Here is a 23,369-nt window from a genome sequence, read left to right on the forward strand (position 1 = left end):
TTTTTTTTAATTTTATCTATTTATTTGACAGAGATCACAAGCAGGCAGAGAGAGAGGAGGAAGCAGGCTCCCTGCTGAGCAGGGAGCCCGATGCAGGGCTCGATCCCAAGACCCTGAGATCATGACCTGAGCCAAAGGCAGCGCGGCTTAACCACTGAGCCACCCAGGCGCCCCCCACAATATGTGTTTTAATTGAACCTGGTAACTGTTACACAGAAGAGGAAGGGAGGGTCGGGTTCAGCTCCCATCGGTTGGGTTTGGGGTCTGGGTGAAATTCTGTGAACACCTACCTCTGGGACTCTCCTTTTGAAAAGTACTTGGATAACCGCTTATATTAGGAACTCACCAAGCAGGTGGATTTCCTTGACCCCTCTTCCTTGGTGATCTTTGGCTTGTAGAGAGAGGGGGGAAGATGAAGACCAGAGATAGATAGACAGACAGACGGATGGCAGACAGATAGAAGGTGAAGATAAGCAAGATGACTCAGCAGAGTCCTGGCAGCCCCAGTGTACCTGCCGGGGACCTGAGGGAAGGGGGTTAAGAAACCTCACTTGGGGGGCGCCTGGGTGGCTCAGTGGGTTAAGCCGCTGCCTTCGGCTCAGGTCATGATCTCAGGGTTCTGGGATCGAGTCCCGCATCGGGCTCTCTGCTCAGCAGGGAGCCTGCTTCCCTCTCTCTCTCTCTGCCTGTCTCTCCATCTACTTGTGATTTCTCTCTGTCAAATAAATAAATAAAATTTAAAAAAAAACAAACTCACTTGGCAGGTAAGCTGGTCTCTTCCAGAGTGGGACTCCTTCATCACCTGGATGAGATCTGGTCATGGACAGCAGGAAGAGGAGGGTGACAGGCGAGGTTCAGTTTGATCATAAGTCTACTTTTTTTTTTCCCCCACAAATCTACTTTAAAAAGAAAGTATTTTTAAGCTCAAAGTCATGACTCTAAGATCAAGAGTCACATGTTCCTCTGACTGAGCTGGCCAGGCATCCCACAAACCTACTTTTTAATGCATGTGCTTAAAAACCTGGAGGAGATACACCAAAATTATAGTAGTCATTTACATATGGTTTCCCCATCCATGCTAGTCCTATGAACTTAAAAGGCATCAGTTGGGGCGCCTGGGTGGCTCAGTGGGTCAAGGCCTCTGCCTTCAGCTCAGGTCATGATCCCAACGTCCTGGGATCGAGCCCCGCATTAGGCTCTCTGCTCAGCGGGGAGCCTGCTTCCCCCCTCTCTCTCTGCCTGCCTCTCTGCCTACTTGTGATCTGTCAAATAAATAAATAAAATCTTTTTTAAAAAATTTAAATTTAAAAAAATAAAATCTTAAAAAAAATGCATCAGTAAGTTAAGCATCCAGCTCTTGATCTCGGCTCAGGTCATGATCTCAGGGCCATGGGATCGAGTCCCACATTGGGCTCCACACTCACTGGGGGGTCTGCTTGGGATTCTTTCTCTCCTCTCCTTCTGCAGCCCTGCCCTGCTCATGTGCTCGCTCGCTCTCTCTCAAATAAATAAATAATAAATAAAAAGGCATCATGTCTTGGGGTACCTGGGTGGCTCAGCGGGTTGGGGCCTCTGCCTTCGGCTCAGGTCGTAATTCCAGGGTCCTGGGATCGAGCCCCACGTCGGTCTCTGCTCGGCGGGAGCTGCTTACCCCTCTCTCTCTCTCTCTGCCTGCCTCTCTGCCTCCTTGTGATCTTTGTCTGTCAAATAAATAAATAAATAAAAATCTTTAAAAAAAAAAAAAAGGGCATCATGTCTTATTTCAACTTCACTGGGTGTTAGTGTGGTTGAGTTTTTCTTATGGTGTTTACTGACCACCTGGGATCCTAAGTCAATGAACTGCCCAGTGCTAGTACTTGCTTGTTTTTCTACCGGATTCTCTGACTTTTTCTTTAGATAAAATTAGGGTTTGTTGTTTTTTAAGATTTTATTTATTTGAGAGAGAGAGAGAACATGAGCAGAGAGAGGGGCAGAGGGAGAGGGAGAAGCAGGCTCCCAGCCAAGCAGGGAGCCTGATGCAGGGCTCAGTCCCAGGACCCTGGGATCATGACCTGAGTTGAAGGCAGAGGCTTCACCAATGGAGCCGCCCAGGTGCCCCTAAAATTAGTTATTAATGTTGCAAATGCCTTCTCCCTGCCTGGGGGTTGGGGCTGCAAAGAATGAATGGGGGGGGGATACGATTTAGTCCATAGAAACTTGAAAGAGACATTTAGAACAGATACAACTGACCAAGGACTGGTTTCCAGAATACGCAAAGAATTCCTCAAAAAACACAAGAAAAGCAACCCAGGAGAAAAGAGAGCGATGAGTGACAGTAGGCAGTTCTGGAGTAGAAAGCCCAGGTGGCCATGTGCACATCGACGGAGGCTGGACCCCATCAGTAATCGCGGGGATGAGCAAAGGGACCATCTAACACCAACCGGAGTAAAAATTACATCTGATACCAGCAGAGGACGGGGATTCATGTTCCTCAGACAGCTAAGGTTCCGGGTGTGCAAGCACACTTTCTCTAATTAATTAATTTTTTAAAAAGTGGAGTGATGATGAGAACCCAGATCAGAGAATTGGAAGGCAGATTCTTGGGGTGTGGAGAAGACCCCCTCCCAAGGGGTCCTTCCCTCATGAGCACTGGGGGCTGGGCTGGGCTGCATATCAGTGCTCCAAGCTAGCCCTGCACCCCAGGGTTCAAGGTCCAGGCAGGAGCCAGCTAGTGGTCAAGTGGGAGCCCCGTGCAGGGCACTATGGGACAGGGGGTACCCCAGGAAGGCTGTGAAGGTGGCTTAGAGATGAACACAGGAGAGAGGCCGAGCTCTATTCCAGACGAAGAAGGCACCTGCCACAGATCTCTGATGGGGCCAGGGTGAGGAAGGAGCGGGAACACCAAACAGCCTAAGTTGGTGCCCCAGAAAAAGGGATCCCAGACCCAGCAGAGGGCCTGGTGCCCATTCCTCCTGTCCCCACCTCTCAGGTAAGTGTTGGTTCCCTTCCTCCTCATGCAGCCTCTTCTCCCACAGCCACCCAGTCTGGTCGGTCTCCTTCTGGCTGGTCTCTTCCGTGCCCTCCCAGGCTCTGAGCTGTCACCCTGGCCGGGCCACTTGGGGACAAGGGGGCAGGTGGAGATGAGAGGCAATTAACAAAGCGTGGGAGGGAACTTCTGCAGGCGATGGGCGATTGTGGTGGTATCTTCATGGCTCCAGACCAAGGTCAGATCGCCTCAAATTATACACCTTACGTATGTGCAGTTTAGCGCATGTCAGCTACATGTCAATCAAGCTATAAACAACAGCTTCAAGCCAAATGTTTACTTATTTACTTGAGAGGGAGCGAGCACAAGTGAGGGGAGGGACAAGCTGACTCCCTGCTGAGCACAGAACAGCCACTGGGCTCAGTCCCAGGACCTGGAGATGGTGACCTGGGCCGAAATTGAGAGCTGAATGCTCAAAGGACTGGGCCACCCAGGCACCCTGGGACAAAGACTTTTTTTTTTTTTTTTAAGATTTTATTCATTTATTTGACAGACAGAAATCACAAGTAGGCAGAGAAGCAGGCAGACAGAGAGGAAGGGAAGCAGGCCCCCTGCTGAGCAGAGAGCCCGATGCGGGACTCCATCCCAGGACCCTGAGATCATGACCTGAGCCGAAGGCAGCGGCCTAACCCACTGAGCCACCCAGGCGCCCCGGGACAAAGACTTTTAAATTACAATTTTGAAAACCAGATTAACATTTTGTGTTCGGTAAGTATACTCAGAAGGAAGCCAATTTTCAGTGTAGATCACACTCTCCCCAGTAGCATCCTGTAGTTGAGAGCACAGAGCCACACTTGTGTTTACTGATATTTTATTCGGTGGGGAAAGATTTTTTTTGTCACCTTCAAATTTAGTAAAGTACATTTCTTAGAGTAAAAATAGAACATCAGTTTGTAAAACACAATGTAACTCCTCCTGACTCAGCCTGGGTTTGGGTGATTTTCTTACTTAAACATTTCCCTCTGGGACGCCTGGGTGGCTCAGTGGGTTAAGCAGCTGCCTTCAGCTCAGGTCATGATCCTAGTGTCCTGGGATCGAGTCCCACATCGGGCTCCTTGCTTGGCAGGGAGCCTGCTTCTCCCTCTGCCTCTGCCTGTCTCTCTGTCTGCCTGTGCTCACTCTCGCTCCTCTCTCTCTTACAAATAAATAAATAAAACCTTTAAAAAAAAAAATTTCCCTCTGAAGTTGCAGGCACCTGCTCCCATCTTCCCATGAAGACAGGCCTCACCTGTAGCCCCCTGCCCAGAGCATGCTGTAGCCCACAATCTGCACCCACCCCCTTTCCCCCAAGGCCAAGACTGTGGCCAGGGAACTGGGCATGAGGAGCCAGCAGGGAGAGGTTTGTACAGGATTCAGAACTTGTGTTTTTGGCCTCAGGTCATACTTTCTGAAGTTCCCATCATCCTTCTCCCACTGTGTAAAAATTGTCCAAATTATTGTGTGGTGGCGGAAGACTTTTTTTTTTTTTTTGGTGGTGGAAGACTTAAAAGTTAATTCCGTATATTTTTTGTTGTTTTATTTAAATTCAATTAATTAGCATACAATGTATTATTGGTTTCAGAGGTAGAGGTCAGTGATCAATCTTATGTGACACCTGGCGCTCCTTTCCTAATTCTGTGTATTTCCGACGGACATTTCTCAGCCTTCATCAGACACCTGCTGGGGCGCCTGGATGGCTCAACTAGTTGAGTCTCTGACTCCTGGTTTCCACTCGGGTCATGATCTCAGGGTTCTGGGATCAAGCCCCGCATGCTGGGCTGTGTGCTCAGTGGGGAGTCTGCTTGTCCCTCTCCCTCTGCCCCTTGCCTCACTTGTGCTCAATCTCTCAAATAAATAGATTAAATTAAAAAAAAAAAAAGAGGGGCGCCTGGGTGGCTGAGTGGGTTAAGCCTCTGCCTTTGGCTCAGGTCATGATCTCAGGGTCCTGGAATTGAACCCCGCATCAGGCTCTCTGCTCAGCGGGTTGCCTCCTTCCTCCTCTCTCTCTGCCTGCTTCTCTGCCTACTTGTGATCTCTGTCGAATAAATAAAATCTTAAAAAAAAAAAATACTGTCAGGTACTGTCTCCATGAGATGCTCTGAAATATGGATGTGAGGACCTGCTCCTCAGACTCCAAAACTTGACAATAAAGTTAGCCTCTGCGAGTTCAATTAATGAAATCCACACCGATTACATTTGTCCCCTGAAGAATTAAAAAATACAAGATTTAATACATGAAAAAAGAGTTACGGACTCCTCAACCCGTTGGCAAGGTTCTATGGGTCTACTCACAGAGAGCCGTGCCAGAGTCCACAGAGAAATAGGAAATGCACCAATTCCCTGCCGGTGTGGGTCTGTTTCGCCGAAGCACCAAGTTAGAAGGAGCCGGAAAGAGGGAATTCCGGGGAAAGGTTCAGTCTCTCCTACGGTCCCCAGGACAGAAGGGCTGAGTTGGACAGAGCCCCAGTCCTGAGATGTAAGGGGGGACATAGACAGGGCATCAGAGCACGCAGCCTCTGCCGTCTTCCAATTGGCCCTTGGGCGTCACCAGAGAGGGGCCCTAAGACCCCTGGTTACAGGAAAGGAGTGCGGGTGTGCGCACACATTAGAGCATGGCGGGCTGCACATCAGATGTTGGTGAGTTTGCTGGGTGAGTCCGGGTCCACATGGGACGGTCTGCTAACACGCACGCTCTAGAAGTAGCCCCTCTCCGAGCCAACGGCTGTAACGGGAGTCGTCTCGGAAGGACACCATGTCTAGCTGCAGCAAGACTGAGTCTCTGTGCAGAGCCAGGAACAGGCAGGACCCTCCCCTGGACACGCAGCATAGCATGGGCCCTGACTGCTGGGCGGCAAGCTGGCTCTCACCCATAGGGTAAGGACAAAACAACATGAAGATAAGACGGAGGAACATCTGCTGAGCCTGATTTTTTTTTTTAAGATTTTATTTATTTATTTGACAGAGATCACAAGTAGTCAAAGAGGCAGAGAGAGAGAGAGAGAGGAGGAAGCAGGCTCCCCGCTGAGCAGAGAGCCCGATGCAGGGCTCGATCCCAGGACCCTGAGACCATGACCTGAGCTGAAGGCAGAGGCTTAACCCACTGAGCCACCCAGGCGCCCGGCTGAGCCTCAAATTTTGTGGATTCTCCGCGATTCATCTTCTCGCTCTTCCTGATTTACTCAGAGATCCCCCTGTACGGATGTCAAGGTGGAGAGAAGATTGGAAGTCAGAGTCAGCGGTGCTCAGGGCTCAGTCCGAAGCCGGGTGCTAGCTAGGTCAAAGCAGGGGCATGGTGCACCTTTGGCAGCTGGGGAGTGTCTGAGCGACGAGGTCTCCCTCAGCCTCTTCCACTTTCCTGGCGGATGCCACCGCGCACAGGGCAGGAAAGACCCTCTGTTGGGGGAGCGGACAAGGTGAACGACCAGAGTGGCCAGAGATGGACACCGGGACAGCAGTGCGTGGCACAAGTCTGGCAGGGGGAGACCAGCATTAGTGCTTGGGCCTTTCCAAGGTGACACAAAGGACAAAGCTAACACAGGCCAGCCGCAGTCGAATGTTACCAAACTACCATGAAACAGGAGAAGTGAGCAGAGAGAAACTCCCCCAAACTAGCCATCCTTATTTCAGACAATTTTAAGGGTTCCTTGGCTGACAGACAGACCAAGGCAAACACACCCAGCTGCCCAGGGCACCATACTGACGTCTCAGCAGCGACCTGCGTGGTTCACGACACCAGAGGGCGGACAAGCTGGGAGGTGCTCGTTTATCCGATCAGCGATGAGGCCTGCCGCGCGTTTCAAACTGTGCATCTGCTCCCAGACACTGGTGAGATGCAGGAGAGGCTGGAGGGCCGCGGCCTCCTGGTAGTGCGCAGCCCTCTGCCTCGGCTGGGGTTTTCTGGGGCTCACCCGCTGAAGGGGAAGCTCAGGATTGGAAGGCCTGTCGGATCGGCTTCTGCAGCTCAGGTTTCAGAAAACTCTGACAATCACCCTTCCTTTCAGAGAAGCCGGCTGTCCCTCCGGGGATTTAGAGATGGCCTGTGTGAAAGGGGAGAAGCAGCTACTTCTCCGCCAGCCGCTACGGAGCCAGAGTGCCCCGCTGGGACGCCAGTACCCCCGCCGGTCCCCTCGCCAGCCTCACCACCTGGCCCGGGGGTGCCTCCGCTGGTGTCTGTGAGCAAGGAGCCCCAGCAGCTGCCCTAGACCCAAGGGACAGAGCCACAGCCAGCGGAGCATCACAGGCAAGCCATTGTTTCTGGGCACTTCTGGAAGAGACTGGCATTTGATCTGGTAGCCTGAAAACAGCCATCAGCAATGCGGGTGACACCGCCAATGCGATCGGCTGATGGCCCCAGGAGAATGCCCTGCTTGAGCTGGGATGTCCATCTTTTCTTGCCGGAGCACCTGTTTCTCAGACCATCGGCCGCCAGTGGCTTTCCTGCATCTGCAGCTTGCAGATGGAGATGGTGGGACTTCCTGGACTCCACAGTCATGGGAGCCAATCCTTATAACAAGACTCTTCGTACCTACCCATCCATCTCCTGCTGGTTCTGTTTCTCTGGAGAAGCTGACTGAGGCGGTCATCAAAATCTTTCCAGCCTCGGTCCTCCTGGAACAAAACCACTGTAGGGTCCCAGAAGGTGGCCTTGCTTAACCAGACCCCTCGTGGGACCAGGTTTTTACCTCAACTGTGAGAGACCCAAGCTTCACAGGCAGCACGGCATGTCCGGCACCGTGCCCCTGGCCACCCCCAGGGCCTTCCTCAGGGAGAGGCAGCAGCCCAACCCGGCAGCTCTGACAACAGCCTCTCTCTCTCACTGGCCAACCTCCCCAGTTGCCACTCTCTCTGCTTTGGTTTTCCATGCAGGAGCTTGGAAGGACCCATTTGTCTGCCTTGCTGCTGGGCTCGACGCCCGTTCCGGTCTCCATGATGAGAAACTCCTTTATTTTATTAGTAGTATTTTTAGTGGGCTCCATGCCTAGCACGGAGCTCCATGTGGGACTTGAACTCAGGACCCTGAGATCAAGAGTTGGATGCCGAGTGACTGAGCCTCCCAGGCAACCCATGAACCACGTTTAAGTACCAAGGGCAGGGGACCCCTCTGCCAGGTGGCCTCTCAGCTGCCATCCTTCCCCCTGCATCTTTTTTTTTTTTAAAGATTTTATTTATTTATTTATTTGACAGAGAGAGAGATCACAAGCAGGCAGAGAGGCAGGCAGAGAGAGAGGAGGAAGCAGGCTCCCTGCTGAGCAGAGAGCCCGATGCGGGCCTCGATCCCAGGACCCTGAGATCATGACCTGAGCCGAAGGCAGTGGCTTAACCCACTGAGCCACCCAGGCGCCCTTCCCCCTGCATCTTGAAGGCAGGGAGGGTCTCTTCGCGGAATGAAGGGCCTGGGACAGGGGACACATGAGCATGGCATCTGGGGCACGGGGCTCAGGCTCGTCCTCTAACGGCAACTGCCCGGGGGCAGACCAGGACCTCGTGGGGCCATGTAGCCCCCCTGGGGACCAGGCTGGTCGGAGCACACCCCGCCCCCCGGGGAAGCAGACAGCCTCCCCTTGCCCCAGACTTGCCGGAGGATGGGGGCTTCAAGGACTAGGTGGGAAGAGTTGTTTTTTTTTTTTTAAGATTTTATTTATTTATTTGTTAGAGAGAGATCACAAGTAGGCAGAGAGGCAGGCAGAGAGAGAGGAGGAAGCAGGCTCCCCGCTGAGCAGAGAGCCCAGGACTCCGAGATCATGACCCAAGCCGAAGGCAGCGGATCAACCCACTGAGCCACCCAGGCGCCCCTGGGAAGAGGTTTCTAAACTCACAGAAAAAAGACAGGAAGGAAGCATCCCCATCTCGAAATGACTAGGTCACACTGGTGATTCCTTTAAAGCTACAAACTTTCCCAAACTCCAGTGAATTGTCTCACAGTAAAAAGAGTGTGTTTTAGGGACATGCATTTTTTTTTTAAGATTTTATTTATTTATTTGACAGAGAGAGAGATCACAAGTAGGCAGAGAGGCAGGCAGAGAGAGGGGGAAGCAGGCTCCCTGCTGAGCACAGAGCCCGACTCAGGGTTCTATCCCAGGACCCTGGGACCATGACCTGAGCAGAAGGCAGAGGCTTTAGCCCACTGCATGCCCCTAGGGACATGCATTTAATGGCACAATGCAAACTGGTGGTACAGACAGGGAGGACACCGCTTGCCTGGCCAGACCACAGCTGGGAGCACCTCCCGTACAAGGGCACCTCAGAGCTTCTAACAAACAGCACAGAAAACAAATCCTAGGGTCCAAGGGGTTCCCTTAGGTCCTGGCCTGAATGGCAAAGAGTGATCATCAAAGGAACAAAGGAGAGCTATAATTTTCTGACCCCTCTAGGCCAATGAGAGGCTATTGGTGACAATGGCCAGCTGGAGGGCCTAGAAAGTGAGGCCCTGAATGGCACAGGACTCGATCCTCTGGGTTATCCCAACAAAGGACATACTCCAGGGCAGGTGGGGGAAAACCCAGTCCATGTCACCAACGGCTGAGAGGGATGGGTGGCCCCCAGCCAGGGGATCCCATGGTAGTCCAACACCTTGGCGAGGAGATTCAGGATGCCAGGCCTGGGGCGGGAGGGATCAAACACGCTTCTCTAGCCTCCCTGGTCTGGCTTCCCCTTGTGGAGTAAGACCCCCAAGTGGAAGAGCAAGGAAGGGAAGACGGGGGGCCTGAAACACCCTGCTTTCTGCAGACAGGCAGTAGGGCCACCACAGGACTCCCAGGGAGTTCCAGAACATCCCAGTGCCCCTGACAGACATCCACAGGGTGCAGGCTGGCGAGCAGGGGCCTCACTGCCTGATCACTCCCAACTGAGTACGGGAGACGGGGCTGTGGGGAGGGAATGTGGACACAGCCGAGTTCCCAGAGGATGGGCCAGTGTCCAGCTGAGATGCTGCTGAGACTGTCCAGTGTGGCGGTGGGAGGCAGCCCTCCAAGGAGCACATGGCAGGAGCCGTCCCAGAAGTCCTCGGGAGACAGGTGGACCAGCTTCCCTTCAGAACACTTCCTTTGCTTCAGGCATCCAGGGCCTGTCAGAAATGATGCCAAGGTCACAGAGGCAGACCGAGGGGAACCAGCTTCCGCCTTCTACACTCGCCCTGGACAGCACCCGAGGGGTCAGTAGAGAGTAGGAAGAATGCTGCGGGTCCCCCTCAGTGCCCAGAGAGGGCGGCGGCAGCCGGGCCCCGTGCACCCCTGGGTGGTGGTGGTAGGGGGGGATGTGGGGGACAGACACCGTCATCCCTTCTGCGGTCTCCCAGAGCTCCCCAAGATGAGTGTTCCCAGTGACTAGGGGCCAGCCTGGGGCCCACACCCTCCCGCTGCCTGGCCACCCACATGCCATGGGCCCTGAGAACCTATCTGTCAGCAACCAAACCACAGGAGGCTTCCGAAGACGGGCTTCTCAGCATCACCTGTGTCCGCCAACAAACGCGCCTCCAGGAAAACTGCTCCAACCACAACTTCGTGGTGTGACCATATGCTATGAGCCTCTGGGTGTCCCTCCACCACATCCACCCCAGAGACAGGACGGGAGCTGGCCACGGTCCTACAGTGCTTCTGCCACCAGCCCACACTGGGAACCCAAGAGGCTTGGGGGACAGAGGAGCTCAGAGACCCAACCACGTCCTCAGCCTTCTTCCAAGGAACCCGCTGCTCAGAGAAGTAGGGTCTGCAGGCCTTACAGGCTGGCCCCAGCATGGGGTTAGGGGGAGAGAAGTGGAAGGTAGGGAGCAATGGCAACCCCCCTTCCTCACGGCCCAGCAGGCCCTCAGGCCTCCACAGGGGGTCACTAGTGGAGCTCCCAAAGAGAGCGTTTCCCATCCCCGGCAGGCAAGCTATGCCTGTCCTGATTTGCAGGGAGACCTGAAGTCTGGGGTGCAGCTCCACTGGGCTGGGCCCCTCCCAGCACCACTCATCTGTTCAAGAAGGCCCCTCCCCAGCCCTGCCCTATATACAGTTTGGTCTGTTGGGATTGCCAAAACCCAAAAGTGCCCCCAAAAGTACTAAAAATATACCCAAGGGATTCAGGGGAGACACATCAGGGCCCAAAACAGTGAACATCAGCCCGTTGGATGGGAGTTTCAGGACGGGCCCCAGGGACAGAGTGACCTCCAGAAGGTGAGGGCAGCACATCACCTAGAGCTTAGCAGAGGAGGCGAAATCTGCCAGCAACTTGAGGTCGTTGGGGAATGTCAGCCACGCCCCGCCGTCAACCACCAGCACGGCGCCCGTCACGTAGGATGCCAAAGGGCTGGCCAGGAACAGCGCACCGTGGGCGACTTCGGTCTTGTTGCCCAGCCTCTGCAGGGGGATGGCAAGAGTCTTCGTGCTGACACTGGCCTGGGAGCCGACTGGAAGGGCAGAAGGAGACTCAGCCCCGTGAACGCTAGGCCCCAAGCCCTCCCCTCTCCTCTGCCCAGCTCTCCCTAAAGCACACCCAAGAGCACTGAGGGCACTGTTAGCCCTACCCCGACAGAGCAGGAAGGCAAGGTCTGGCCACGGCCGCGGGGCCAGCACACAGCTCTGACGCATACTCTGTCAAGGTCCTGGAAGCCCTAATGGGGGCCCCCCTTTGAGTCTGGCCCGAGGCCAGAGGCTCTGCAGCCTCTATCTCCAAGGAGCAGCTGCCCACATCTGGCCGACCACTAGTCTCTCACAGGCGTGCTCCTCAAGAAGGGCCAAGACTTGGCTTGAAGACCACCTCTTTGCTGGCCCTGGGAGCCATGAGGAAGTGGTCCTTCACTTGGCCCTGTCCCAGCCGGGTGGGAGAGGGTCCCATGGAGGCACTGTGGGGCACGGGGCTCCCCAAGGGGCTTACCCAGACGCCGGAAGCCCTCTGTGCCACTGATGGAGCCAGGGGCGAGGCTGTTGACACGGATGTTCTGGGGACCCCACTCCACAGCCAAGTGCCGTGTCATCGCATCTGCAGAGAAGACAGGCAGGCATGAAGGGAGACACAGGGCTGTTCCACTTTTTGCGATGGCTCAGCTGTGAGCCGGGGCTCAGGACCACCCCACTCCACTGCCCACCGCTGGGCCTAGCTTCACTAGGACACTACTGGCTTCCAGGGACAGGCAGGGGAGGGACCCAAGGGAGCCCAGGCAAGTAGAGCAGAGGGGGTGCCCGTACCCACAGCCGCCTTGGCCGAGCCGGCATGCACTTGAAGCACCTGCCCCCGGGTCCCCAGTGTCGCAGTGATGTTCACAATCACCCCTCCATGGTCCTGTAACACAAGGGGGCGTGCAGTGAGTGGATGGCCAGAGGATACGGCTCCCGGGCAGAAGGGACACTCACCCTGAAGAACTTCTCATAAAGCACACGAGACGCGTTGAAGGTGCCCAAGGTGTCAATGTCCATCACAGTCTTGAAGGCGTTGAAGGACAACGCACTGGCGGGGCACAGGAAGTTTCCAGCTGCACCTGCAGGGCGCAAGAAGATAGCGGCTGGCATCCGAGCCCCGGGCAGTTAGGAGGCCCTGGGCCCTCAGGGTGGTCCAGGCTGGACAGGGAAGGGGCCTGAGCACTTGGGTAACCTCTTGAAGGAGGTTTGACCTCTCTGTCAAATAAATAAATAAAATCTTTTTTAAAATTTTTTTTATTTTTAAAGATTATTTATTTATTTATTTATTTGACAGAGAGAGATGACAAGCAGGCAGAGAGGCAGGCAGAGGGAGAGAGGAGGAAGCAGGCTCCCTGCTGAGCAGAGAGCCGGATGTGGGGCTCGATCCCAGGACCCTGGGATCATGACCTGAGCTGAAGGCAGCGGCTTAACCCACTGAGCCACCCAGGCGCCCCAATAAATAAAATCTTTAAAGAAAAAGAAAAAAGGGAATTTCAGCAAAGAGTGAACCTTGGGGGTTGGCAGCATGGAGCTCGCTGGGACATCAACTCCAGTGGACGCGAGCTGCCCACACCAGGGGGCGCTGTGTGTGCGGACACGTGGAATTCTAGGTACCGGCTGCTCTAGTTCCCTATAAATCTAAAACTCGACCAAACAAATTGTCCATTTCTTCTTTTTTCTTTTTAAAGGGAGAATTTTGGGCCATGAGAGTGCTCTGACTCCTAGGATCTCCACTTGGGCCACGACCGCGCGGACCCAGACCGAGCCTGGGACCTGGAACAGGAGTTCTGAGGCCCCTGAGCAGAGAGGTCTGGTGCTGCCCACCCATGAGGAGCCCCTGGGTGTCACCCAGCAGCCACTCACAGTTAACAAGAATGTCGATCTTCCCGAACTCCCTCAGTGCCTGGTCCACAGCAGCTGTGATGGCAGGGAGAGCCCGAACGTCCAGAGATAAAGGGAGGCACCGCTGGCCGGTGGCAGCAGCCAGCTTTCTGGCAGCCTGGAAGCCAGACAGGAAGAGAGGTGGGCAGCAGCCCAGTGGCTTCTGTGCCTGATGTGGCCAGATGATGCTGGAAAGCCAGGGTTTGCTGCTGGACCCCACTTTAGGAAGGCATAGCTGGCAAGTGGCCACTCTGTGGGGCCACTCTCTTGCCCTGTCCCTGGGGTTCTCCTTCCCTATTACCTCCAGGCCACTGGTCCCTGCTCATGGGTCAACGGCAGCTCCAGGTGGCATCTGGACCCTGCCCAGAGACCAGCTGTGGCAGCGGTGAGAGTTTCCTCCCAGGTGGACGTGATAGGCAAACCACCCTCAAAACCTTTATGGGCAGAGAGCCCTCTCAGAGCCACAGAACTACCCACCCAACCACAGAGCCTCCTTCCAACAAGGAGATGTTGTAAGAATCTGGGCTATCCTTGGGAGGCACTTGCACGGAAGCTGCCTGTTTGTTGGGAGAGCAGGTTTTGGCGTCACCATCTTCTGGGCCTCAGGACCTCCCGGAGCCCCCCCATGGATGTGGTGGACACAGGAGAGACCCCTCACCTTCGACACTCTTGGAAGGCTTCTGCTGGCGATGACCGTGTGGCAACCATGCCTGCAAAGCCAGAGGGCAGGCGTGAGGGAGCACAAGGTGCCGGAGGGCAGGCGTGAGGGCACCAAGGTGCCAGGGACACACCCAGGTGGCCTCGCGCCCACTGCTCTATAGGCGGAGCTCCTTTCCCCCAGGGATCTCAGGCTGAAGCACCAGCCCAGGGCCAAAGGCACGGCCTGCAGAGAGCACAGGGGCTTGAGCAAAGCTGAGTGGTGCCCACCCTGGGGTCTGCCGTCTGGGTCTCCCTGGCATGGGGTAGCCCAGCCCTGCAGAGCTGTGGGCCCTGCGCCCAGCAGCACCTGCACAGCACTGCAGCAGCCGGGAGCCTCAGATGCACAGCCCAGGCGACTGCATGGGGCCTGCAGGGTTCCCCTGGCCTCTCGCTGAGGTCAGACTGGAGGACAGGGAAGGCCCACTCCAAGGCCAGAGCACCCTCCCTGCCTCACTGCCTGACAGACTCAGTCTCACAGGAAGGCCAGCAGCTACCACCTGCTAAGGAGATCCCACCTAAGCCGAGAAATGACCCTCAGCACAGATGGCCACACTCGACTCAGAGAAGCAACATGCACAAAGCTGGCAGCCTGGACAATGAACCCACCTGCGATGGATGAGTCCCCACACCTCATCCAGTGAGACCTACCCCTCTGGTATGGACAGTGGGGGCCTGGAGAAAACTGGGAAGGGATCCCTAGGATATCAACAGGCTTTCTCTTTCCCCCAACCCAATCTAACTCTGGCCCTTTCCTGGGTGGGGGTCACAAGCGGTTGACATGGACATAAGCTCACAAATCTCATGTCTCAAGAGACACTGTGCTCTGCACACTGCTGGGGTTAACTTGGCTCACCCCAACCCTTGCTTGGCAAAACCCCAGGGAGCCTGGCAGTAGAGTTACCTCAACCTGTTGAACCCTTCCTCTTTGTACAAGTGGGGGTGCTGAGGCCAGAGCCATAGTCTCAACTAATCTCTAGGAGGAGACCCCAGAGTCCTGCCTCTGCCGGGAAAGCATGTGACCCCATTCAGATGCTCCCTGATAGCCTGTTGCCTGGAGCAGCTCCTGCCACCCAGGAGCACCTTGCCCAGGGTCCAGCAGAGCCCATGCAAGGTGGAGTGAGTTTCGGGGAGCAGGAGAACACAGACGACACAGAGGAGAGCTCACCGCATAAAAATCTCAGCAATCCGGAACCCGATCCCAGAGCCACCACCTGTGATGAAGGCCACTTTGTCCCTAAGAAAACAGGAGGCACTTTAAAGAGATAGATCCCGGGGGGGCTTGGGTGGCTCAGTGGGTTAAGCCTCTGCCTTCGGCTGAGGTCATGATCTCAGGGTCCTGGGATCAAGCCCCACGTCGGGCTCTCTGCTCAGCAGGGAGCCTGCTTCCCCCTCTCTCTCTGCCTGCCTCTCTGCCTACCTGTGATCTCTGTCAAATAAATAAATAAAATCTTAAAAAAAAATAAAAATAAATAAAGAGATAGATCCCTACTTTTCTAATAAATGGACCAAAATACACACAGGGTCCAGTGTATTGCTCGGCTCTCTACATCTCTCTCTCTTTTTTTGATTTTGGGTCTCTTGATTTATTTAATGTATATTTCTCTGAGTTCATTCTTGGCATTTTAGCATTTTGTTTTCTCCTTCATCTATTCTTCTCTGGACAGAAAAACAAGACAGAAAAACTCACCTCAAAAAAGAGAACAAGAGGCAGTGCTGACTGCCAGGACCTAATCAGCGTGGGCATCAGTAAGACGCCAGAATGAGCATTCAGAATGGCAACTGTAAAGATACTAGCTGGGCTTGAAACAAGCGAAGATACTACAGAATCCCTTTCTGGAGAAATGAAAGAACTCTAATATAAACAAGTCAAAATCAAAAAGGCTATTAATGAGATGCAACCAAAAATGGAGGCTCTAACTGCTAGGATAAATGAGGCAGAGGAGAGAATCAGTGATGCAGAAGACAAAATGATGGCGAATACAGGAACTGAGAAAAAGAGATAAACAGCCACTGTACCACAAACGGAGAATCTGAGAGGTAAGTGATACCATAAAGCAAAACAATATTGGAATAACTGGGATCCCAGATGAAGAAGAAAGAGAGAGAGAGTTATAGAAGGTATATTGGAGCAAATTATAGCTCCCAATGTCCCAATCTTGCAAAGGAAACCAACATTCAAGTCCAGGAGGCAGGGAAGCATCCCCTCAAAATCAATAAAAGTAAGTCGATATCTGCGGAAAGCAGCTCAGGACAAGAGGGAGAAACCTACAAGGGCAGAAACAGACTGGCAGCAGACCTTTCCACAGAGATCTGGCAGGCCAGAAAGGACTGGCATGACCTATTCAGGGCTAAATGAGAAAAATACGCAGCCAAGAATACTTTATCCAGCTAGGCTGTCATTGAGAATAGAAGTTGTGATCAAAACTTTCCTGGACAAACAGAAACTAAAAGAATTTATAATCACCAAACCAGCCCTACAAGAAATATTAAAGAGGATCCTTTGAGCAAAGGGAGAGCTCAAAAGTAACAAAGACCAGAAAGGAACCGAGACAATCTACAAGAACAGCAACTGTACCAATAATACAATGGCACTGAAGTCATATCTTCCAATAATCACTCTGAATGTAAATGGACTGAATGCTCCAATCAAAAGGGGATATCAGACTGAATAAAGAAAAAAAAGAGAGAATAACCCGCAAGACCCGTCCATATGCTGTCTATAAGACACTCATTTCAGACCCAAAGACACCTCCAGATTGAAAGCAAGGGGGCGGGAAACAATTTACCATGCTAATGGACCTCAAAAGAAAGCTGGGGTACCAATCCTCCTATCAGATAAATTAGATTTTAAGCCAAAAACTATAATGATAGATGAGGAAGGACACTGTATCATGCTTAAAGGGTCCGTCCAACAAGAAAATCTAACAGTTGTAAATATTTATGCCCCCAACATGGGAGCAGCTAATGATATAAACCAATTAATAACAAAATTAAAGAAACATATTGATAGCAATACAATAATAATAGGGGACTTTAACACCCCCTCACTGTAATGAACAGATCATCTCATCGGAAGATCAACCAGAAAGCAAGGGCTTTAAATCACACATTTGGACCAGATGGACATCATAGGTATATTCAGAGCATTCCATCCCAAACAGCAAAATACACTTTCTTCTCTAGTGCACATGGAACATTCTCCAGAATAGATCATGTCCAGGGTCACAAATCAGGTCTCAACTGGTACCAAAAGATGGGATCATTTCCTGCATATTTTCAGACCACAATGCTCTGAAGCTAGAACTCAATCATAAGAGGAAATTTGGAAAGAACTCAAATCCATGGAGGCTAAAGCACATCCTACTGAAGAATGAATGGGTCAACCAGGAAATTAAAGAAAAACTGAAAAATTCATGGAAACAAATGAAAATGAAAACACAACTGTTCGAAACCTTTGGGATACAGCAAAGGCAGTCCCAAGAAGAAAATATATAGTGATACAAGCCTTTTTCAAGAAACAAGAAAGATCTCAAATACACCACCTAACCCTACACCTAAAGGAGCTAGAAAAAAGAACAGCAAATAAAGCCTAAAGCCAGTGAGACAAGAGTAATAATAAAGATCAGAACAGAAATCAATGAAATAGAAACCAAAAGAACAGTAGAACAAATCAAGGAAACCAGTTCTTTGGGAAACCAAAGAACCAGTTCTTTGAAAGAATTAAAAGACTGAATAGCCCCTGGCCAGACTTGTCAACAAGAAAAGAGAAAGGATCCAAATAAATGAAATCATGAATGAAAGAGGAGAGATCACACCCACCACTGAAGAAATACAAACAATTACAAGAACATATTATGAGCAACTGTACGCCAACATATTAGTCAACGTGGAAGAGATGGATGCATTCCCAGAAACAGAAACAACCAAAACTGAACCAAGAAGAAAGGAAACCTGAAGAAGCCCACAGTCAGCAGGGAAATTGAAGCAGTCATCAAAACCCCCCCAGGAGCGGAGCCTGGCTGGCTCAGTGGGTTAAGCCTCTGCCTTCAGCTCAAGTCATGATCTCAGGGTCCTAGGATCGAACCCCAACCTGGGCTCTCTGCTCGGCGGGGAGACTGCTTCCCCCCTCTCTGTGTCAAATAAATAAATAAATAAATACTATAAATATATAAATATATATATAAATAAAATAAATAAATAAAAATCTTTGTAAAAAAATAAATAAAAGGATGACTCACCACGACCAACTGGGATTTATTTCAGGGCTACAAGGTTGGTTCAAAATCCACAAATCAATCAATGTGATAGAATACATTAATAAAAGAAAGAAAAAGAACCACATGATACTCTCAATAGATGCTGAAAAAGCATTTGACAAAGTACAGCAAAACTCTTCACAGTGTAGGGATGGAGGGTACATACCTCAAGATCATCAAAGCCATCTATGAAAAACCCACAGCAAATATCATTCTCAATGGGGAAAAACTGACAGCTTTTTCCTCTAAGGTTAGGAACATGGCAGGGATGTCCACTATCACCACTGCTGTTCAACATAGTAGTAGAAGTCCCATCCTCAGCAATCAGACAACAAAAAAAAAAATGAAAGGCATCCAAATCAGCAAAGCAAGAGTCAAACTCTCACTCTTTGCAGATGATAGGATACTGTATGTGGAAAACCCAAAAGACTCCACTCTAAATCTTCTAGAACATGTACAGGAATTCAGTAAAGTGTCAGGATATAAAATCAATGAACAGAAATCAGTTGCATTTGTCTACAGCAACAATGCGACAGAGGAAAGAGAAATTAAGGAGTCAATCCCATTTACAATTGTACCCAAAACCCATAAAATACCTAGGAATAAAAGAGACAAAGAGTCTGTACTCAGAAAACTATAAGGTACTCTTAAAGAAATTGAGGAAGACACAAAGAAATGGAAAAACGTTCCACGCTCATGAACTGGAAGAACAAATATTGTGAAAATGTCTATGCTACCTAAACCAATCTACACATTTAATGCAATCCCTATAAAAATTCCATCAATTTTTTTCAAAGAAATGGAACAAATAACCCTAAAATTTATATGGAACCAGAAAAGACCTCAAATAATCAGAGGAATGTTGAAAAAGAAAACCAAAGCTGGAGGCATCACAATTCCAGACTTTAAGCTCTATTACAAAGCTGTCATCATCAAGACAGCATGGTACTGGCACAAAAACAGACACACAGATCAATGGAACAGAACAGAGAGCCCAGAAGTGGACCCTGAACTCTGTGGTCAACTAATCTTCGACAAAGCAGGAAAGAATGTCCAATGGAAAAAAGACAGTCTCTTCAACAAATGGTGTTGGGAAAATTGGAAAGCCACATGCAGAAGAATGAAGCTGGACCATTTCCTTAACACCACACACGCAAAAATAGCCTCAAAATGGATGAAAGACCTCAATGTTGAGACAGGAATCCATCAAATTCCTTGAGGAGAACATAGGCAAATACCTCTTCGACCTCAGCTGCAGCAACTTCTTCCTAGAAACATTGCCAAAGGCAAGGGAACCAAGGGCCAAAATGAACTACTGGGACTTCATCAAGATCAAAATTTTAAATCAAAAGCTTTTAGACACCAAAGAAAACAGTCAAAAAAAACCAAAGACATCTGACAAAACGGAAGGAGATATATGCAAACGTCTTTTTTTTTTTTTTTTAAGATTTTATTTATTTGACAGCGAGATCACAAGTAGGCAGAAAGGCAAGTGGTTGTTGGGGGGAGGCAGACTCCCTGCTGAGCAGAGAGCCTGATGTGGGGCTCAATCCCAGGACCCTGAGATCATGACCTGAGCCGAAGGCAGAGGCTTATCCCACTGAGCCACCCAGGCACCCCAATATTTGCAATGGTCTTATCAGATAAAGGGTTAGTATCCAGCATCTATAAAGAACTTATCGCAGATGCCAAGGTGCTTCCATTGGTTATGCATCTGCCTTTGCTCAGGTAATGATCCCAGAGTCCTGGAACTGAGCCTGGCAGGCATCAGGCTCCTTGCTCAGCAGAGTCTGCTTCTCCCTCTGCTGGCCACTCACCCTGCTCGTGCACTCACAGTCTCTCTCCGACAATTTGAAAAAAGAAAGAAATAAAGAAACTAACCCTAAGAACAAATAATTCAACCAAGAAATAGGCAGAAAACACGAACAGACATTTCTCTACGGAAGACATACAAATGCTTAACAGACATGAAAAAATGCTCCACATCACTTGCCATCAGAGAAGTACAAACCAAAACCACCACCAAACGACACCTCACACCAGTCAGAATGGCTAAAATTAGCAAATCAAGAAATGACACGTGCTGGTGAGGCTGCGGAGAAAGGGGAACCCTCCTACACTGTTGGTGGGAATGCAGGCTGGTGCAGCCGCTCTGGAAAACAGCATGGAGCTTCCTCAAAAGGTGAAAAAACAGAGCTATCCTATGACCCAACAACTGCATTCCTGGATATTTATCCCAAAAATACAAATGTAGTGATCCGAAGGGGCACCTCCTCCCCAGTGTTTATAGCAGCAATGTCCACAATAGCCAAAGTATGGAAAGAGTCCAGATGTCCACATACACACAATAGAAAATTACACAGCCATCAAAAAATTAAATCCCTATGTCATTAATTACCATAAATATAAGTGGCATAATATTCCACTAAAAAAAAAAAATTTCCAGGGCACTTGGGTGGCTTAGTCATTAAGCAACTGCCTTCAGCTCAGGTCATGATCCTGGGGTCCTGGGATCAAGGCCTGAGTTAGACTTCCTGCTCCTTGGGAAATGCCAAAATGCCTGCTTCTCCCTCTCCCTCTGCCAGCTGCTCCCCTTGTTTGTGCGCTGCTTCAAGTAAATAAATAAATAATCTAAAAAATAAAAATAAAAAACAAAGACTTCCGTGCTGGTTTTAAATACATGGGGCGCCTGGGTGGCTCAGTCAGTTAAGCTTCTGACTCTTGATTTTGGCTCAGGTCATGATCTCAGGGCTGTGTGTGGGGAGTCTGCACGAGATTCTCTCCCTTTTCCTTCTGCCTGCCCCACCTCTGTTCCTGCATGCACACACGCGCGTGTGCACACTCTCTAAAATAAATAAATCTTTAAAATGCATGTGTATATTTAATAAAAAACCGAAATCTTGGGGCGTCTGGGTGGCTCAGTGGGTTAAAGCCTCTGCCTTCGGCTCAGGTCATGATCCCAGAGTCCTGGGATCGAGCCCCACATCGGGCTCTGCTCAGCCGGGAGCCTGCTTCCTCCTCTCTCTCTGCCTGCCTCTCTGCCTACTTGTGATCTCTCTCTGTCAGATAAATAAATAAAATATTAAAAAAAAAAAGAGAGAGAGAAAGAAATCTTGCTATTTGCAACAACGTGGATGAAGTAGAGAGTATTACGGTAAGTGAAGTAAGTCCGTCAAAGATAATGACCATACGATCCCACTAACAGGTGGAATTTAAACAAAACAGGATCATGGGGAAGAGAAGGAAAAATAGAACAAGAGGAAATCAGAGAGGGAGACAAACCCTGAGAGCCTCTTAACTATAGTAAAGAAACTGAGGGCTGCTGGAGGGGAGGGCGGTGGGCGGAGAGGGCACCCGCATGGTGGACAGAAAAGGCAGATGACTCGGCAAGCACTGGGAGTTTTATGAGACCGACTGATCGCTCATCTCTACCTCGAAAACCAGTAATACACTCTATGCTCACTAACTGAATTTAAATTTGAAAAGATAAATTACTTGAAATTTTAAAAAATTTAAAATTAAAGAAAAAAAAAAAGGACAATCAGAATAAAAATCGCGAAATTGAAAGAGAGAGAGCGCGCGAGCGCGAGCGATCCCCGCAGACCCGGGCGGGGCGGGAGGAAGCTCTTGACCGTCCACTGCGCGCTCCCAGCGGCCGAGCTGCTGGCCAGGGACGGGGGGAGGCTGCAAGGCGGCTAGACGCTCCTTGCTCGAGCCCGCAGCCCCCGGCTTCTGGGGCTCCGCGGAAAACGGTCTTACTGCGAGAAGCTCCGCTCAGAGCTGCGAGCTACCGGGCGCCTGAGGGCTCGCGGCGGAGCCGAGACCGCGTCCCGGGCCCGAGTTCAAGCCGCGCGGGGCACGGAGCCTGCCCGGGACGGACAAGTCATCAAGTCCTCCGCAGAGCGCGGCTCCGGAGACAGACGAGCGCCCGCCACGGCCCCTGAGCCCCCCGCCCAGGACCGCCGCCCGGAGCCCCCGACCCAGACACGGACGCGGCCGACAGAGCGAAGCGGCGCAGAGCACCTGCGTCCCCACGCCCCGCGGCGTCCGCGCCACCTCCGCAGAGGCCGCCCAGGGCCCCCCCCGGGATCCCCACCCCGGGACCCCCATCCCCGCCCTCACCGCAGCAGGTCGGGGCAGAAGTGATGGCGGTACTCAGGGAGACACTCGTCCTCGCTGACGTCGGGCGGCGGCTGGGCCATGGCGCTCGGTGCGCGCGGCGAGGACGGCTGAGACCGGACCGGTCGGGAACCCGAGCGCCTCCGACACCCGCCACGCTCGCAGGCCGTCAACCCCTACAACGGCGGGGGACCGAAGTCCAGGGAGCGGCCCGCGGCATCCGACGGCTCCGCCCGCACCGCCCCCAGCCACCGCCTCTTCCGCCCAGGACTCCCCGCCCACGGAGGCCGACGGCACCACCCCCCAGCCACCTCCTCTTCCGCCCAGGACGCCCCGCCCACGGCGCCCGACGGCAGGGCCCGCCCCGCCCCCAGACTCCTCCTCTGCCGCCCAGGACGCCCCGCCTATGGCGCCGGACGACTCCGCCCGCCCCGCCCCCAGTCACCTCCTCTTCCACCCAGGACGGCCCGCCCAGAGCCACCTCCTCTTCCGCCCGGGACGCCCCGCCCACGGCGCCTAACTACCCCGCCAGTCCCACCCACATCCCCTCCTCTTCCGCCTAGGGCGTCCGCCCACGGAGTCCGAAGCTCCGCCCACAGACTCCTCCTGTTCCTCCCCGGACGCTCCGATAGCACCGCCTACAGGCACCTCCTCTTCCGCTCAGGACGTCCCGCCACAACCACCTCCGCTTCCGCCCAGGACGCCCCGCCTACGATGTCCGAAGGCTCCGCCCACAGCCACTTCCTCTTCCGCCCAGGACCTCCTCCCCGCCCCCCCCCAGCCACTACCTCTTCCGCCCAGGACGCCCCGCCGGTGGCGCGGGAAGACAGGCCCCGCCCGTAGCTGCCTCCAGTTCATCCTAGGACACCCCGCTAGCCCCGCCCACAGCGGCCTCCAGCTCCTCCCAGGACGCCCAGCCCACGGCGTCCGGCCTTCACAGACGCCCCGCCCACAGCCACCGCTTCCCTCCCCCAACCCTGACCGCCCCGCCAGCCCCGCCCATAGCCTCCTGCTCCTCCCGTGACGCTGCTCCCA

The 23,369-nt window shown here is 52.3% G+C and overlaps 1 protein-coding gene across 1 annotated transcript; it reads right to left on the bottom strand.

Moving 5' to 3' along the window:
* Positions 1–9,055: 9,055 nt before the first annotated feature.
* Positions 9,056–22,578, bottom strand: DECR2 (2,4-dienoyl-CoA reductase 2). Its single transcript, XM_044233244.1, has 9 exons — positions 22,338–22,578; positions 15,125–15,193; positions 13,919–13,970; positions 13,243–13,378; positions 12,334–12,458; positions 12,169–12,262; positions 11,858–11,962; positions 11,176–11,390; positions 9,056–10,067 (listed from the first exon to the last, which is right to left on the bottom strand). The coding sequence occupies exons 1-8, from the start codon at positions 22,415–22,417 to the stop codon at positions 11,176–11,178; spliced, it is 876 nt and encodes a 291-aa protein (XP_044089179.1). The 5' UTR covers positions 22,418–22,578; the 3' UTR covers positions 9,056–10,067.
* Between the last annotated feature and the right edge of the window lie 791 nt (positions 22,579–23,369).

This window comes from Neovison vison, chromosome 14 (assembly GCF_020171115.1).
Source record: "Neovison vison isolate M4711 chromosome 14, ASM_NN_V1, whole genome shotgun sequence".
NCBI classification, from domain to species: domain Eukaryota; kingdom Metazoa; phylum Chordata; class Mammalia; order Carnivora; family Mustelidae; genus Neogale; species Neogale vison.

Bases quoted from the DNA above. Each gene is read 5' to 3' on its own strand.
- DECR2 (XM_044233244.1), bottom strand. From the start codon at position 22,417: ATGGCCCAGCCGCCGCCCGACGTCAGCGAGGACGAGTGTCTCCCTGAG. The intron at 13,379-13,918 runs GTGAGGGGTCTC...TCTGGCTTCCAG, and splicing joins GCCTTCCAAGAGTGTCGAAG to GCTGCCAGAAAGCTGGCTGC. The intron at 11,963-12,168 runs GTACGGGCACCC...TCTTCTCTGCAG, and splicing joins CTCGGCCAAGGCGGCTGTGG to ATGCGATGACACGGCACTTG.